At 45.4% G+C, this 16688-nt stretch overlaps 2 protein-coding genes across 2 annotated transcripts in view; one reads left to right on the forward strand and one right to left on the reverse strand.

Moving 5' to 3' along the window:
* Positions 1 to 1214: 1214 nt before the first annotated feature.
* On the reverse strand, positions 1215 to 2599 carry SOWAHD (sosondowah ankyrin repeat domain family member D). The gene has a single exon (XM_074277243.1). It carries the CDS (start codon positions 2403 to 2405, stop codon positions 1497 to 1499), a length of 909 nt encoding a protein of 302 aa, XP_074133344.1. The 5' UTR covers positions 2406 to 2599; the 3' UTR covers positions 1215 to 1496.
* LOC141549040 (uncharacterized) overlaps positions 2404 to 16688 on the forward strand; it is a 50478-nt gene continuing 36193 nt past the window's right edge. The window contains exons 1-3 of the mRNA XM_074278388.1: positions 2404 to 3165; positions 5385 to 5858; positions 7433 to 7635. Of these exons, the coding sequence (XP_074134489.1) occupies positions 2404 to 3165; positions 5385 to 5705 (1083 nt within the window). The 3' untranslated portion in view covers positions 5706 to 5858; positions 7433 to 7635. The remainder of the gene's footprint in view (positions 3166 to 5384; positions 5859 to 7432; positions 7636 to 16688) is intronic.

Here is a 16688-nt window from a genome sequence, read left to right on the forward strand (position 1 = left end):
ACACTGTTTCTCCCTGCCCTTGGCCCAGTAAGCGGGTAGGCCATTTTTAGAAGTTCTGCTTTCTGAAGGGAAGAAGGATGTCTGGGTGCTATTCAGGAAGAAAAGCAAGGCTCTCTTTGGTGTTACTGTCCTACATAGAACATCAGGCTGGCTGGCTCACGGGGGCTGAGTCTGCCTGGCATTTCTTCGAGTCTCTCCGTGGTATATTTTACAGTGAGTCAGTTTCCTGCCAATCAGGACTTGGTTTGCGAATTCTAGGAAACAGAGGCCTGACATTAGAAGGGCTACTCCTGCCGGGGATGTCACGGGATTTGGGAGAAAAGCAGCGTCTGTGATATTTCAGAATGCAGCAGCCACCAACTGCTTTTCCCTCCTTTCACACTGAGTCAAGCTCTGCATTCATTTCCAGCTAAAACCAGGCATTTCCCCAAATCACAGCTGTTAAACTTCAAAAAGTGAGAAGAAGCAGTACCTCGGAAAAGAAGCAAAAATGCCATGGGATGTGTTTCATGGGTAGAGGCCTTGAGGTAGAATGTATGACTCAGCACCCAAATAAAGGAAAATGAGACTGGGGCTTGCTCTCCCTTAGATCCTTATTCTCCCCCACTCAGTCTGCACCCGAGGGTCCAATAATCTCCATTCAAAAGTTAGAGGGGGGGGGGTTCCATGGTCACTCATGAGCGCTTCACTAAAGGGGAAACGAAGACCACTCCTCCTGAACACCAGATCTGGAAAAAGTTACCCCTTCATCACCCTGGCAACTCCAGCTGCGGCTGTTGTGTGTACACACACACACACACACACACACACACACACACACACACACACACACACACACACACACACACACACTACTTTAAAGACAGCTCCGGCAAGTTTAAAAAAAAGAAAATTCCCATTTTTAATGTTGAGGAAAAGTCCATTCTGTGACTGCTTTTCTCCTGGCGGCAGGACCCGCCCTCCCGTCCGACGCTGCTCCAGGCCGGAGCGGTTCTTGCATTAGGGGTTCCCGCGGTGACTCCAGGACCCCCGAAACTGCATGGCACCAAGAACGGCTTGAGTGGCGTCTTGCGTTTCCCTCGTGCCCAGCGGAGAAGCCTCTCCTTAGTTTCGATGCTCCCGCCCATCAGGTCCGAACGGGCCCCAGCCGCGGCTTCCCATCCTCCGGCTGGTCCGAGAGGGCGGCGGCGGCAGCTCGGCCAGGTTAGGGCTCCCCCCCTCCCCCCCCCCGTGGCTTTAGGGTTTAGCTCAGCCCTATCTCCCCCAAGCAGCTCACAAACCCGGAGGGCTTGGGGGGTGGGGCGGGAGGAAAGTTCACGGCTCGGACGCTCCTCGGCCGACGTCGGGGGCGGTTTGCAAATCCCCAAGCTGAGAGTGGGTTTCTCGATCACTCCGAGGGAGCCCCGACAGGCTGCGCCCCTCGAGTCCCAAGAAGGGGAGGTGAAGGGAGAGCCTCTCCCGCCGCCCCCCCCCAAGATCTCCCAGCTTTTCCAGTCTCACCCGTCTTGGAAGAGAGAGAAGAGTTGCCGGAAAAATCCCTGAATCTGGGCCCCCCTGGAGGCCTTGTCCCCGCCCCGGGCCCCTCGCTCCGTCCGCTCCGGCGGCGGGGCGATCCAGCTGCTGCGCCTGCTGCTGCAGTTGTTGTTGGCGTTTCCGGCCGGGCCTCGGCGCCACAGGGACCCCGACGGGGCGCTCGTGGCTCTAGGGGGCTCGCTGTCCTCGGCGCCCGCCAGCTCCCGCAGGTCGGGGGCCACGTCGGGCCGCAGGTAGTGGTAGGCGCGGTGGCCGCTGTGGTCCCGACGGCTGGAGTCGGCTCCCAGCGCCCCCACCAGCACCTTGATGACCAGCTCGTGGCCCTGCTGCGCCGCCAGGTGGAGCGGGGTGAGGCCGCCGCTGCCGGGGGCGCTCACGTCGAGAGCCAGCCCGTGCCGCCGCGCGAAGTCGTGCAACCGGATGAGCCCCTCGTGGCTGCCGTGCTTGGCCAGCCAGTGTAAGGCGCTGTAGCCCGTGAGCGGGTCGACGCGGTTCAGCAGCCCGGGCTCGGCCTCCAGCAGCTCCTGAAGCGCCTCGAAGCGGCCCTCGGCGGCCGCCAGCATCCACGCGTGCTCGTGGGGTTCCAGGCACAGCCCGCCGGGGCCGCCGGCCGCCGAAGCCGCCGCCGCCCCGGCCGCGGGCTGCTCGTCGTCCCGCTCGGGCCCCGCCGGCAGCCCCAGCAGCTCCCTCAACGCCCCTCGCCGCCGCCCCGGGATCCCCAACGACAGCCGCAGCGAGGTTCGCCAGCCGGGCTCCCGCGGGGCCCTCCCCAGGCTGCGGCTATCCAGGCTCAGGGTGCGGGACTGGCCGCGGCCGCCGTGGACGGCCGCGGGCGGCGGCGGCGGCTCCGTCTCCCCTCGGGGTTCGGCCATGGCCCCCCGGCCCGATCGGCCGAGGCTCGCCGGGAGCCGGCGTGGGACGCGGGGGCGCTCGGGCAGCGGGGGCAGGAGCCGCGACGGAGAGCGAAGGCCCGGCTCCCGGACCCCACCGCCCGCCCCCGAGCTGCCAGCTGCCCGGCCCGCCGCGGTCACCCTGGGCCCGGCCCGGCTCCACCCCGGCCCCGTCCAGGTGCGCTCCGCGGCCCCGCCTCCTCGGCTGCCCGGGCCGGCCCGGACACGCCCTCAGCATCCCAGGGGCCGACCCGCCGGCCGCCTTCGCCCCGCGGCCCCTGCCACAGGCGGGGGCGACCTGAGGCTGCGGGCCGGAGCTCCGCCCTCCGCTCCCCGGGCGGCCTCGGCTCCCGGCGGTTGGGCCCCGCCCGGCCCCTTCCCCGCCCCCTTCCCTCTCCCTTCCTCCCTCTCGGGGCGCTCTGAACTTTGTCCCGCAGCCGCCTTTGTCCCCGGTGGCGTTCGGAGGCGTCCCTCCGCCTCCCTCTCCCTGGCCGGTCGCCTGACCTTGAGTCGGGGCCACCTTCCTCCCCCCATTTCCAGTCCCAGCCGCCAGGGAGCTGTCCAGGGAGAGCCCGGGCCGAGGGACCCTTCCTGCCCGGGGAAGGACTGGCTGCTCTCCCCTCCCCCACGCCGCCCAGGCTGGGACCTTTGTCCTGCCGGGAAGGAGGGCGGCAGGTCGCGGATTTGGGAAGAAAGCGAGATGCTTTCCCTTATCGGACCCGGGGCCGACCGCTTCTTCCAGGTGACTCACACTCAGCCCGAGGTCCTGGAGACTCGGGGGGGGGGGGCCGGGGGCAGGCGTGGGAGGCCCGCCTCCGGGGGAGGGCCGGGGAAGGAGCCCCCGCTCTGGTTCATCCCTCGGCGCCCCTTCGGAAGACTCCGCCAGCTGCACCATCCTACCGCGGCCCAGCGCCACCTGAGCGAAACAATTAGGTACTCCCTCTCCCGGGCCTGTGGCAGGTGCTAGTCTCCGGACCTTCCCGCAAAGCCAGCCCAAACCGCTTGCCTCTGACCTTGAGTGCCCCTGGTCCCAGAGTCCTCCGCGTATTGCCCAGAGGGGGAAAAAGGTATTCTCTGTGCTCACTCTGTAACCGGCCCCAGCCCACCTTCCCCAACTCTTTGGGAACAGCCCTATTTGCTTCCGCCAAACTGGCTGCATCCCATGGCCCAGCCACTCTTGCAATTTCCCACTTGCACATTTTTGCACTTAGCCAAAGAGAACTTAAGCACAGACTAAGCGCAAGGCAGTCTGCTGAGTGCCCCAGTCTCCAGGAGCCTGTATTCTGATAGGGAGACAACATGTAAATAATGGATATGGAAGGGAAGGAGCTTAAGAGCAGGGACAGGGTATTAACTCTTCCCTAGAGGTGCCTTCCTCCCTCTTTTTTCCCCCTGAGGCAATTGGGGGTAAGTGACTTGCCCAGGGTCACACAGCCAGGAAGTGTTAAGTGTCTAAAGTCACATTTGAACTCAGGACCTCCTGACTCCAGGACTGCGTTTCCTCCCTCTTTCTTATTCATTCTTTTAGGTCAAGTCAGAGCCATCCCCTGCTCTGGGAAGCATCCTCCCCACACTTACCTCTGAACCCCTGTAGGCCTGACAGTAACAGTCAGTTACACTTATTATTGTCTACCCCTCTATTGGAGTTATTTTTTCATGCCCACAAACCTCGTCTTCCTGATTCTGCAACTTTAATTCAGCAAAACATTGATGATAGTCATTTCTTGGAGGGAAGGGGCAAGAGAACTAGCCTCGAGATTTTATAGATGGGAGGAGGAAAAGCAATCATAAACTCACTCACAAGTGCATTATCTGGAAACTTCCTGTCTAGGATACTGCAGGGGTTCTCACACTATGGCCGGAGGCCCGCCGGGTTATGGCAAATGGGCTGAGGGGCGGAGACAGAGTGGGAGCTTTTGTTTTTACTATAGTCCGGCCCTCCCACCATCTGAGGGACAGGGAACTGGCCCCCTAGTTTAAAAGTGTGAGGACCACTGGCTGTAATGCGTTGGGGCACTGAGGTGAAATGAGTAACCCAGCTAGTTTGAGTCAGGCAGGATTTGAACCCAAGACTTCCTGATTCTCTGACAAGCTCTCTACCCATAACACCTTGTTGTTTCATGAAATGAGCATAGAATCATAAATGTAAAAGCTTGAAGGAACTTCAGAGGCCAGCTCTCCAGCACCCTCATTTTACAGATGAGGAAACTGAGACCCAGAGAGGTAGTGATTTGAGGTCATAGACTAAGAGACGTTGAGGTCATCCAGTCCAGCCCCCAAATTTTATAGATGAGGAAACAGAGACTCAGAGAGACAATGATTTAAGTTCATACATTTAAGAGACGTTGAGGCCATCCAGTCCAAACCCCAAATTTTATAGATGAAGAAGCTGAGACCCAGAGAGACAGATGAGGAAACTGAGACCTAGGAAGTTAAGTGAATACTTTTCTTCTTAGAGGTTAAGTGATTGTTTCTAAGATCACCCTGGAACTCTTCTCATTTCAGGGACTGGGTTCTTTCCACTTACTCTTGACTTCACTGCTGAATTCTAAGGTTCCCATTTTCATTTAGAAATCAGGTTGCCCAAAGCTTCCTCAGCAATTAGACTTCCCGTTATAGCTCTGGAACTGAAACTAAAGGCGTGGGATTCTCCCAAGGCGCATCCAGTGATGACTGGGAGAGTTCAATGGGAATGTCAGCAACAGACCAGATCAGTCCGTTTAGTCCAGGGACCCCAGGGCTCGACTCAAGCCCAGTGGTGAAAAGGCCTTTCTGCTTTCATTTTCTAAGCCAAAAAGCAGAAGAAGAAATTAAAACGATTTAAAATAGTCTCACAAATAGAACTTCCTTCTCCCCCCCACCCCCCTCTCCATCCCTGATCTGTAAACACCAAACCACAGAAAAATCCCAGGCTGTGTCAGCTGCTGCCTCAGTTTGTTTGGTTTTCTCTTTTGTTTTCAGCCAAATGCCAGGGGAGAGAATGAAGGCCAGAGCACCCCGGCTCGCCGGTCCTATTGGCACGAGCTCCCCGCCAAGGAATGCAATGGCACCGGCTTAAGCAGCCCCCAGCGCCAGGGCTGGCTGCTTCCCTGCCCTCTCTTTTGCTCCTGGTGCCTTAGACTAGAGCTGAAGCTGCTTCCAGGCCTTGCCCGCTGGCCACTTCCATGGCTCTGCAGGCAAAGAGTCTGTGATGTACCATTGGGCCGAGTTAGGAAATGGAAAACCAAGGGGCTGTACTTCTCTGAGGTTTCTCTCCTCTGCTCCCCTCTTGTCCTGTTCTGAGAGGAGTCAGTTAACTATAAGGAGAAAGATAAAGTGAGGCATGATGGGGGGATGAGAGGAAAGGCACCAGGAGACAAGGGGGAGGGCTGAGGAAAACAACACCAGGAGGCAGAGTACCATGAAGGACTGACCCAGAAGGATTCAGCATCGATGGTATGAGCCTTGGACAGATTTATGGGAGAAATTTAATCTCAGGAGTTTGACATAACTTGGATTTCTGACCGGACAGGGAAAGGTGGAGCTACCCACAAGCTCCAGAGGGCGGGCCTGTAAGGTTGAACTGATCCCCATCAGTGCCTTTCCCTGCTTGCCTCAGTATTCTTATCAATCTTTCAGTCTTTCTCTGCCAGCCCCACCTAGTTACTCTGGACCTCATCTTACGTAGAAGTGCTGAGGGAAAGGAGAGGGGGGAGAATGTGTTCAAGAAAAGGATGGACAACCACATGTTGGACATGTTATGATGGGGATTTCTTTCATGGATGTTTTGGACTAGAAGGCTGCTGAGTTCTCTTCCAACTTTCTGATTCTATGATCCTTGATATGCCCCCTTTTTTATTTATACACAGGAACATTGAGGTTCTAAGAGGGGAGGAAAGTGACTTACTTGCTCAAGATCACTTAGGATCAGAGAGCTGGGGCCATTAAATGCTTATTGCCTGACTGCATGATCCCTTTCAGTGCTAGATTTAGGATCCTATAAATGGTAAGTTAATTCACTCCCCTGGGCCTCTCAGATTCATCCTCTTTAGAAGGAGAGCATTGGACTGGGGCACCTCAGAGGACTCTTCCATCTCCACTGTGGTCGCTTCTTTGAGTTCCAAAGTTCCTTCCAACTCCACAATTCTAGGACACACCAACAGTGAAAAGAGTAAGGGAACACTGAAAACATATTTGAAGAGATACACACCCAAGGAAAGAGAATGGCCCTGTTACCCACAGGGAAAGACACATACTTAGGAAGCAAGAATGGATGAAGGGCATGCATGTAAGCAACTGGGCACAAGCACAGGAAGTGCATTTTCTCTAAAACTTCTATTTCCTGGAAGAACCCGAGAACAATCATCCCTAATTCTAACAGACTAGGCTCCTGTGGGCCACTTCTTACATTGATAGATTCTTTCCATAACGTCCCTTTTTGGAGAAGGGCCGAGACCAGCACCTCTTCCCCTCCCCTCTTTGTCTTCCCTTTTATATGTTGTCTTCTTCCCTTAGAACATAAGCTTCCCTTCCTTCCTTCCTTCCTTCCTTCCTTCTTTCTTTTTTCTTTTCTTTTCTTTCCTTTTCTTTTTTCTTTTCTTTTCTTTTCTTTTCTTTTCTTTTCTTTTCTTTTCTTTTCTTTTCTTTTCTTTTCTTTTCTTTTCTTTTCTTTTCTTTTCTTTTCTTTTCTTTTCTTTTCTTTTCTTTTCTTTTCTTTTCTTTTCTTTTCTCTTCTTTTCTCTTCTCTTCTTTTCTTTTCTTTCTTTCCTGAAGCATTTGGGGTTAAGTGACTTGCCCATGGTCACACAGCTAGGAAGTATTAAGTGTCTGAGATCAAATTTGAACTCAAGTCCTCCTGACTAGGGCTGGTGCTCTAGAACATAAACTCCTCGAGGGCAAGGGATCCTCTTTCTTTTTGCTTGTATTTGTATTCCCAGAACTTAGCTCAGTGCCTGGTGAATTGTAATTGTTTAACGAATGCTTGTTGACTGACTGGCAAAAAGTCAATTCATGTTTCTGATGCTTCACAGGGACTAAGGTCAGCTGGTGAAGTCATTATTCTGCTCTTATGAAGCCTGCTCTCCACTTATCCCCATGGGACACAGAGTCTTCACTGCTACTTCTGGTCACGGCTTCTGTGGGCACATACACAGTCGCTACTGGATGTTTTGGTTCACAGCCCTACGAAAATGTGATGGTGGAATTTCTCCTTGTTTCCAGATAATAATAACAGGTAGGTGCTATCGTTTTATCCCCTTTTACAGATGAGGAAACTGAGACAAACACAGTTTAAGTGTCTTGCCAGGGTCACACAACTAGTAAGTGTCTGGGGCTGGATTTGAACTCAGGTCTTCCTATGTTCCAAGCTTTCTATTCACTGCAATACCTAACTATCTCAAATTTCGAGGTTCAGTTGAAATCCTTGCCTTCTGGGCTGTCAAGAATGAGTGGCTTGGTTCTAAAATCAGAGACATTTAAAAAATAGAAAATCAGCTCCCAACTACTCCTGATTTTAGCAAGATGGAGTAGAGGAAATACTGCAGCCTAGTTCTTCTAACATTTCCTCCTGAACAACTTTAAAACAAATTGAATTCTATAGCAGCAAAGTCAACAAGAAGTTGAGGTGAGACATTTGTTGAGCCCAAAACAAATGAAGAGGTTGGTGGGGAGAGATTTATGACACAGAAATGGAGGCTGGAGATTGTACACAGCATTTGGAGGCAGCAGGAATGGCAGCAATAGCTTCGGCAGATCTCAGCTCAGAGATAATGAGGGGATTAGAAAACTGGTCAGAAAGAGATTATGGGGTCCTCTGGTTAGCACTGGGAGTAGGATCAGGTGTTGTTTGGTAACTCCATTGCTTGTACACAGTTCTGGATCAAAGTTACATTATACCTTGTGGCTAGGTCACAGATCAGGATAGCAGTAACCAAACCTTTTCCTAAATCATACCACCTTGGAAGCTCGGAAAGCTTAGAGGACACCCCTCCCCCTCCTCAAGTAGTTGTGAAAAGAGCAGGGAAAAAAAGCTTGGGACAGTGCCTCATTCCCAGTCTCCTCTTTCACTAAGATGAGAAGAGCCCAACCTAAATATAAATTTCAAAGTCAAGAAATGTATTGGAAAAATGAGTAAACAACCAAAAAAAAGAAGAAGGAGGAGGTCAAGAAACTGCAGCACAAGTAGCAGAAGCAGCAAGAAGAAGGAGGAGAAAGAGAAGGAGGAAGAGGAGGAGGAAGAGAAGGAGAAGAAGAAGCTGAGTATAAAAAGCTATTATGATAACAGAGAGGATCAAGACACAAACTCAAGAGTGGAGGAGTCAATATGGTGAAGTAGAGGCAGAAAGCCAGTCAATTTCCTCAACATTCCCCTCCAAACAATTTTAATATAACACATCGAATCAAAATCTGGAGCACAAGAGTCAACAAAAAGTCAGGGTGAGATATTTCTTTCTTTTTTTTTAATTAAAGCCTTTTATTTTCAAAACACATGTATATGTAATATTCAACATTCACTCTTGCAAAACCTTGTGTTCCAAATTTTCCCTTCCCTTCCCCCCTTCCCCTAATAATCCAATCTATGTTAAGCATGTGCAATTCTTTTATACCTATTTCCAAAATTATCATGCTGCACAAGAAAAATCAAATAAAAAAGGAAAAAAATGAGAAAGAAAACAAAATTCAAGCAAACAACAATAAAAAAGCGAAAATACTCTGTTGTGATCTACACTCAGTCCCCACAGTCCTCTCTCTGGGTGCAGATGACTCTCTATCACAAGACCAGTAGAAATGGCCTGAAAGGGTGAGATACTTCTGCAGTCTAAGACAATTTAGAAGGTTGACAGAAAGATCTATGATACTGGGGTGGGGACTGGCAGACCATATAAAATGGTAACACTGATGGTGAGCATTGGAAATAGGTGAGGCAGCAGCAGCAGTAGTAGTTTAGGGAGCTCTCAGCTTAGATAGGTAGATTGGGCAACCGGTCAGAAAGAGACTGCAGGAAATCTCTGTACTGGCCCTGGGAACAGGATTGACTACTATTAAGGAACTTTACTGCCAAATGCAGCTATAGGGCAAAAGCACTAGCACTTATGGCTTCAGGGGAGCAGGGAATCTGGTCATAGTTCAAGAGCAGAGAACAACACTAGTGCTTTAGAATGCAGGGGAACAAGACCCTTCCTGGATAAGAATTAGAGAGCTAGTAGACTCAGAGAGCAGTGATGACAGTTATCCCCTGATCACACCACCTTGGAAGCACTGAAAATCTGTAGGCCTCCAGAACTAGCTCTGAAAACAGCAGCATGAATAAGTCTGAAGCTTGGAATAGTGCCTCCCCCACACCCCCCAGGGAGAACAGATCCCAAATGTATGGAGAACTTTAACATAAAGTTCAAAGTAAAGAAATAGGGTGGAAAAGTGAGCAAACTACAACAAAGAAAAAAGTGGTCATAAAAAGCTATTATGGTGACAGAGGAAGATCTAGAAATACTCAGAAAAAGACAGCAACACAAAAAGAACTACAAACAAAGCCTCAAAGAAAAGATCCAAATTGAACATAAATCCAAAAATAACTACCAGAGCTAAAGAAAGATATGAGTAGCAAAGGAAATTTTGGGAAGAGAGAATTATGAAAGAAAATATTGAAAAGGTAACAGCTTGGTAAGAAAAATACAAAAACTTTATGAAAAAAATGCCATATTAAAAAACCAAAATTGATCAAATGGTAAAAGAGGCCCAAAAATTCATTGAAGAAAAGAACTCTTTAAAAAGGAAAATTGTTCAAATGGGGAAAAAAAGTTTAAAAGCTTATGGAGGAAAATAATTTCTTAAAAATTAGAATTGAGCAAGTAGAAGCTAATGATTTCACGAGTCATCAAGAAACAGTGAAACAAAGTCAAAAGAATGAAAAAAAAAGTGAAGAATCTAATTTAAAAAGCAATGACCTGGAAAATAAATCAAGGAGAGCTAATTTATGAATTACTGAACTATCTGAAAGCCATGATCAAAAAATGAGCATAAATATAATATTTCAAGAAATTACAAAGAAAACTGCTAAAATCTTAGAAGCAAAGGGTAAAATGGAAAGTGAAAGAATCCACTGATCATCTCCTTAAAAGGATCCCAAAATAAAAACTCCCAGAAACATAGCCAAGTTTCAGAGCTCTCAGATCAAAGAGAAAAAATCGCCAGCAATCAGAAAGAAGCCATTCAAATATCATGGATCCATAGTCAGGATCATACAAGGATTTAGCAGCTTACATTTTGAAGGAGTAAAGGACTTGAAATATGACATTCTCAAAGGCAAGGAAGCTAGGAATACAGCCAAAAATAACCTACCCAGCAAAAATGAATATAATACTTTCGAGTGGGGGCAGGGGTAGAAGGGATGGATATTTAATGAAGTAGAAGATTTTTCAAACATTCCTGCTGTAAAGACTAGAGTAGAATAGAAAATCTGACATTCAAACATAATACTCAAGAAAAATATAGCAAGATAAACATGAAAGAGAAATCAATTTTTTTCCTGATAAATTTATTTATTTTTAATACACATTACTTTATGAATCATGTTGGGAAAGAAAAATCCAATCAGAAGGGAAAAAAATCATGGGAGAGATTTAAAAAAAAAAAACAACAGAAAAAACAAGTGAACCTAGCATGTGTTGATTTACATTTAGTCTCCATAGTTCTCTCTGGATGCAGATGGCATTTTCTGAGCAAAGTCTATTGAGATTGTTTTGGATCACTGAACCGCTGAGAAGAACCAAGTCTTTCATAGCTGATCATTATACATTCTTGCTGTTATTGTGTACAATGTATTCCTGGTTCTGCTTATTTCATTCATGAAACAGAAATCATAAGAGACTTAATGTGATTAAGTTGTTTGCATTCGTATGGGAAAAGAATACACATAACTCAGAAGAACTTTATCATTATTAGGGCAGTTAAAAGAAGTCTACACAGAGACTATGGGTATGATTTGACTATGTTGGGAGGCTCTCAAAAAAAATAGAAAGGTAAAAAAGGAGGGAAAAACTGGAGCAAGGAAAGGGGGAGAGGAATAGTGGAGAAAAATTATTTCATATAAAAGAAGCATGCAAAAAACAGCTTTTACAATAGAGGGAAACAGAGGTGGTGGTGGGCAACATTTGAACTTCAATTTCATTTGAATTGATTCAAAGAGGAAAAATAAACTTATATCAACCATTAGCATTTCTGTATGTTATCAACAAAACCTAGCAGGAAGAGATAGAAAGAGAAAGTCCATTTAAAATAACTGCAGAAAATATTAAATACTTGGGAGTCCATCTGCCAAGGCAAACCCAGGAACTTTATGAACTCAATTACAAAATATTTCATACAAATAAACAACTAGAGAAATATCATTTCCTCATGGATACGCCAAGCCAAAACAATAAAATGACAATTTAACTTAAATTAATTTACTTATTCAATAACATACCAATCAAACAAACTACTAAAGAATTATTTATAGATCCAGAAAAAATAATAACAACATTCGTCTGGAAGAATGAAAGATCAAGGATACCAAGGGAATTAGGGACGGGGGTGGGGGGTGGCGGGGTGGGGAAAGCAATCTAATAGTACCAGATTTCAAGCTGTCTTAAAAAGCTATAAACATCAAAAGAATCTACTACTGGTTAAGAAATAAATGGAATGAATCAGTGGAATCGATTAGATTACAATAATATAGCAGTAAATGACCATAATAATCTAGTGTTTGGAAAACCAAAAGATCTAAGCTTTTGGAATAAGAATTTGCTATTTAACAAAAATTTCTGGGAAAACTGGAAAGCAGAAAGTAGGCATAGACTAATTTTTCACTCCGTATACTAGGATAAGATTGAAATGGCTACATGATTTAGATGTAAAGGGTGAGATTATAAGCAAATTAGGGGAGATCATAAACAAATTATGAGGGAAATATACCTTCAGATCCAAGGAGAAGGGAAGAGTTTATGACCACAGGAAATGAAATGTGTAATTTTGATTACTTTAAATTAAAAATGGTCTCGCACAAACCAATGCAGCCAAATTAAGAAGGAAAGTAGAAAAATGATACAACAAATTTCTCTGATAAAGGCTTCATTTCTCAAATGTATACGGATTGAGCTAAATTTATAAATATAATAACCATTCTGCAAATGACAAATGGTCAAAGGATATAAATAGGCATTTCTCAGGAATATAAAATAAACCCACATAAATCATTAGCATTTCTACATATTACCAACAAAGTACAGCAGCAAGAAATAGAGAAATTCCATTTAAAATAACTGTATATAATATAAAAAACTTGGGAGTTTACCTGGCAAGACAAACCCAGGAACTCTAGTGAACACAATTACGAAACATTTTTCACACAAATAAAATCAGACCTGAACAATTTGTATCTATGACCAAAGGTCTATAAAATTGTACATGGTTTTTGACCATTGTTAGATCTGTATCCCATAGAGCTCAAACATAAGGGAAAAGGACCTATTCATACAAAAAAATATTTGTAGCAGCTCTTCCTGTGGTGGCAAAGAATTGGAAATTGAGTGGAAGGCCATCAACTGGGGAATGGTGAACAAGCTGTGGTGTACAATAGTGACTGAATATTATTGTGCTGGGTAGGATGGTTTCAGAAAAACCTGGAAAGATTTATATGCACTCATACAAAGTGTGAGCAAAACTAGAAGATTGTTGGCAAAAAAAAAAATAAAAAATAACAGCAATATTGTAACAATAATCAACTGTGAAAGACTTAGTTACCCTGATGAAGATGATGATCCAAGACAGTTCCAAAAGACTCATGATAAAAAAAATGTTATCTATTTTCAGAGAACTGATGCATTCTGAGTACGGATTGAAACATACTCCCCCCCCCCAACATCTTCTAAGTTAGTATTTTATTTTTCCCCTGTTATATGTTTTAAAAAAATTTTTTTTAAAACACTCATTTTTAAAGCTTTGAGTTCCAAATTTTCTCCCTCCTCACTTGGACTCCCCCCTCTCATTGAGAAGGCAAGCAGTTCCTTATAGGTTATACATATGTAGCAAGGCAAAACATTTCCATAATACTTATGTTGTAAAACAAAACAGATTAAAAAAAAACTTTCAATAAAGAAAATAAAAGAAGTAAAAGTAAAAGTAAAAGTGAAAGTGAACACTTCACTTTTCTGAGGTTTTTTTTTTGTTTTTTTTTTTGCAACATTGGGTAATATGGATGTTTTACATGACTTCACATTGCTTGCCTTCTCAATAACTTGGAGTGAGACTGGAGGAAGGGAGAGAATTTAAACCTCAAAAATTTAAAAAATGAACATTAAGATAAACGAAGTATTAGAAATCATTGGGCTAACAATATCACGAGGGGAGGAAAAAAGCAACCTTCCCCTAGTTTATGGTGAGCTCTTAACATCTCTGAATTTCAGTCTCTGAAGTCTACATAAAGTTATTATCCTTATAAGAGCTATTTACATAATAACTACCAAACCTCTCAGAGTCCTCCCAGGTTTCAATCTCCAATGTCTTCAAGTCTCCCCAGTTGATGGATGAATGGGTTCAGAAAAGGCAGGAAGACAAATCTAAGTCTGAGGGCCAAGTCATAGTCTCTTCCAGTGTCCTAGCCACATTCCTGGCCTTTCAGATTAGCCAGCAAAACTTAAATAGGCTTTGAGCTCCCCCTAATGCAGTAAATACAATATATAGGAAGTAATTGGTGGTAGGGTGGGGCACTAGTCTAGAAGTGCCTGTGATGGGAAATAGCTAGGCCAAGGAACAGTGAAGGAAAACAGGGAGTCTGTCATGACAGAAAAGAGCTCAATGGGCTATGACAGGATAGTTAGGAATTTGGGAATATTCTACAATCCACAGAGTTTAGACTATGAGACTGACTTGGGGAGGGATTTCTCTTAATTCTGATTTCAATTTAACTGAGGGGGGGCATCTAGGTAGCGCAGTGGATAGAGCACTAGCTCTGAATTCAGGAGGACCCGAGTTCAAATCTGGTCTCAGACACTTAACACTTCCTAGCTGTGTGACCCTGGGCAAGTCACTTAACCCCAGCCTCAGGGGGAAAAAAAAAATTAACTGAGTGGGGGGGGGGCAGTGCCTGAACTGTGGAGGAGAGTCAATCTCTTGAACTAAATTCTCTAGCCTAGGATTCCCCAATGGTTACTGGAGATTTTGCCCCTTTGAGCAGCTTTTTTTTTTTTTTTTTTTTTTTTTTTTTTTTTATTATATATATATATATATATATTTTATAATATTATCCCTTGTATTCATTTTTCCAAATTACCCCCCCTCCCTTATTCCCTCCCCCCGACGACAGGCAATACCATACATTTTACATGTGTTACAATATAGTCTAAGTACAATACATGTGTGTGAATATCATTTTCTTGTTGCACAATAAACATTAGAATCCAAAGGTATATGCAACCTGGGCAGACAGATATTAGTGCTAACAATTTACATTCCCCTCCCAGTGTTTCTTCTCTGGGTGTAGCTACCTCTGTCCATCATTGATCAACTGGAAGTGAGTTGGATCTTCTTTATGTTGAAGATTTCCACTTCCATCAGAATACATCCTCATACAGTATCGTTGTTGAAGTATACAGTGATCTTCTGGTTCTGCTCATTTCACTCAGCATCAGTTGATTTAAGTCTCTCCAGGCCTCTCTATATTCCTCCTGCTGGTCATTTCTTACTGAGCAATAATATTCCATAACCTTCATATACCACAATTTACCCAACCATTCTCCAACTGATGGACATCCATTCATCTTCCAGTTTCTAGCTACAACAAAAAGAGCTGCCACAAACATTTTGGCACATAGATGTCTCTTTCCGTTGAGCAGCTTTTATGGATGAACAAGCCAATGCTTGCCCTTATGATATTTCCAATCAAACAGGGAAGATTACAAGAGAAGAATGTGGTGTGATAAAAATGCTCTGGATCCGGAGGCAGGAGATTTAGGTTCAAATACTGACTGTGCTACTTACCAGCTATGTGATTTGAGGCAAATCATCTAACCTCTCTGAGCCTCAGTTTCTTTATATATAAAATAAGTTTCTGAACCACCACCAGTTGTCCTGACTTGCCACTGGACCCTGATAGCTCTGGGGAGAAAGTGAGGCTGATGACTTTTTTGTCCCAATAGTATTTTATTTTTCCAAATACATATAAAGATAGTTTTCAACATACCTTTTTTTCCTCCCCTGAGGCTGGGGTTAAGTGACTTGCCCAGGGTCACACAGCTAGGAAGTGTTAAGTGTCTGAGACCAGATTTGAACTCAGGATCTCCTGAATTCGCTGTCCCTCAACATACATCTTTGCAAAACTTTGTGTTCCAAAATTTTTTTCCCCTCCCTTCCTTACCTCCCCCACCCCAAGACAGCAAACTTAGGTTAAATATGCGTGATCTTTTTAAACATATTTCCATATTTGTCATGTTGTGCAAGAAAAATTAGATCCAAAAGGAAAAAAAAAAACACAAGAAAGAAAAAACCAAAAAGGTGAAAATCCTGTGCTTTGATCCCCATTCAGTCTCCCCAGTTCTCTCTCTGGATGTGATTGGCATTTTCCATCCCAAGTCTATTGGAACGAGGCTGATGACTTTGCACGGTCCTGCCTCACTGGAATCCAAGTCACTTGCAAGTCAAGACATCCTCCTCCTGATGTGATTGATCCTCTCCAAAAAGGAAGGATGAACAAACAATCAATGGTTTAGACTAAATGACCTCTAAGGTCTTTTCCAGCTCTAAATCTATTAAGACTAAGTTCCCTTTGGGGCCCAAATCCTGTGTTCGTGATACAACTATGATGGAGTAGTTCAAAGTGCTATGGGAAATTTAAGTAGGGAGAGCTTCTTCCCAGCTGAGGGGACCAGGGGATTTCAAATGGAGGGAATGACATCTGAACTGGACCTTGAAGGGGAGGAAACATTCATCATATAGAAAGGAAATGAGAAAAGGGAGGATAAGTTCAAGGAACAGTCAGTCAACAAGTTTCTATTAATTTACATACTTTGAGTCAGAGATACAAAGAAAGGATGAGAAGATGAAAAGATGAAAGATGGACAAGATGAAAAATCATTATCTTTTCTCAAGGAGTTCACATTCTGATGGGGGAGATAACATTGCAAACGTCATATTGGACAAACAAACTAGAGACAGAATCCTTTGGATTGAAGGATCAAAGGGAAGGCACTAAGTATGGAGGATAGGGATAGGGCTTTCTGTAGATGGTGAAGTTTTTGAAGGAAGCCAGGAGGC

The sequence above is a fragment of the Sminthopsis crassicaudata genome, chromosome X (assembly GCF_048593235.1).
Source record: "Sminthopsis crassicaudata isolate SCR6 chromosome X, ASM4859323v1, whole genome shotgun sequence".
NCBI classification, from domain to species: domain Eukaryota; kingdom Metazoa; phylum Chordata; class Mammalia; order Dasyuromorphia; family Dasyuridae; genus Sminthopsis; species Sminthopsis crassicaudata.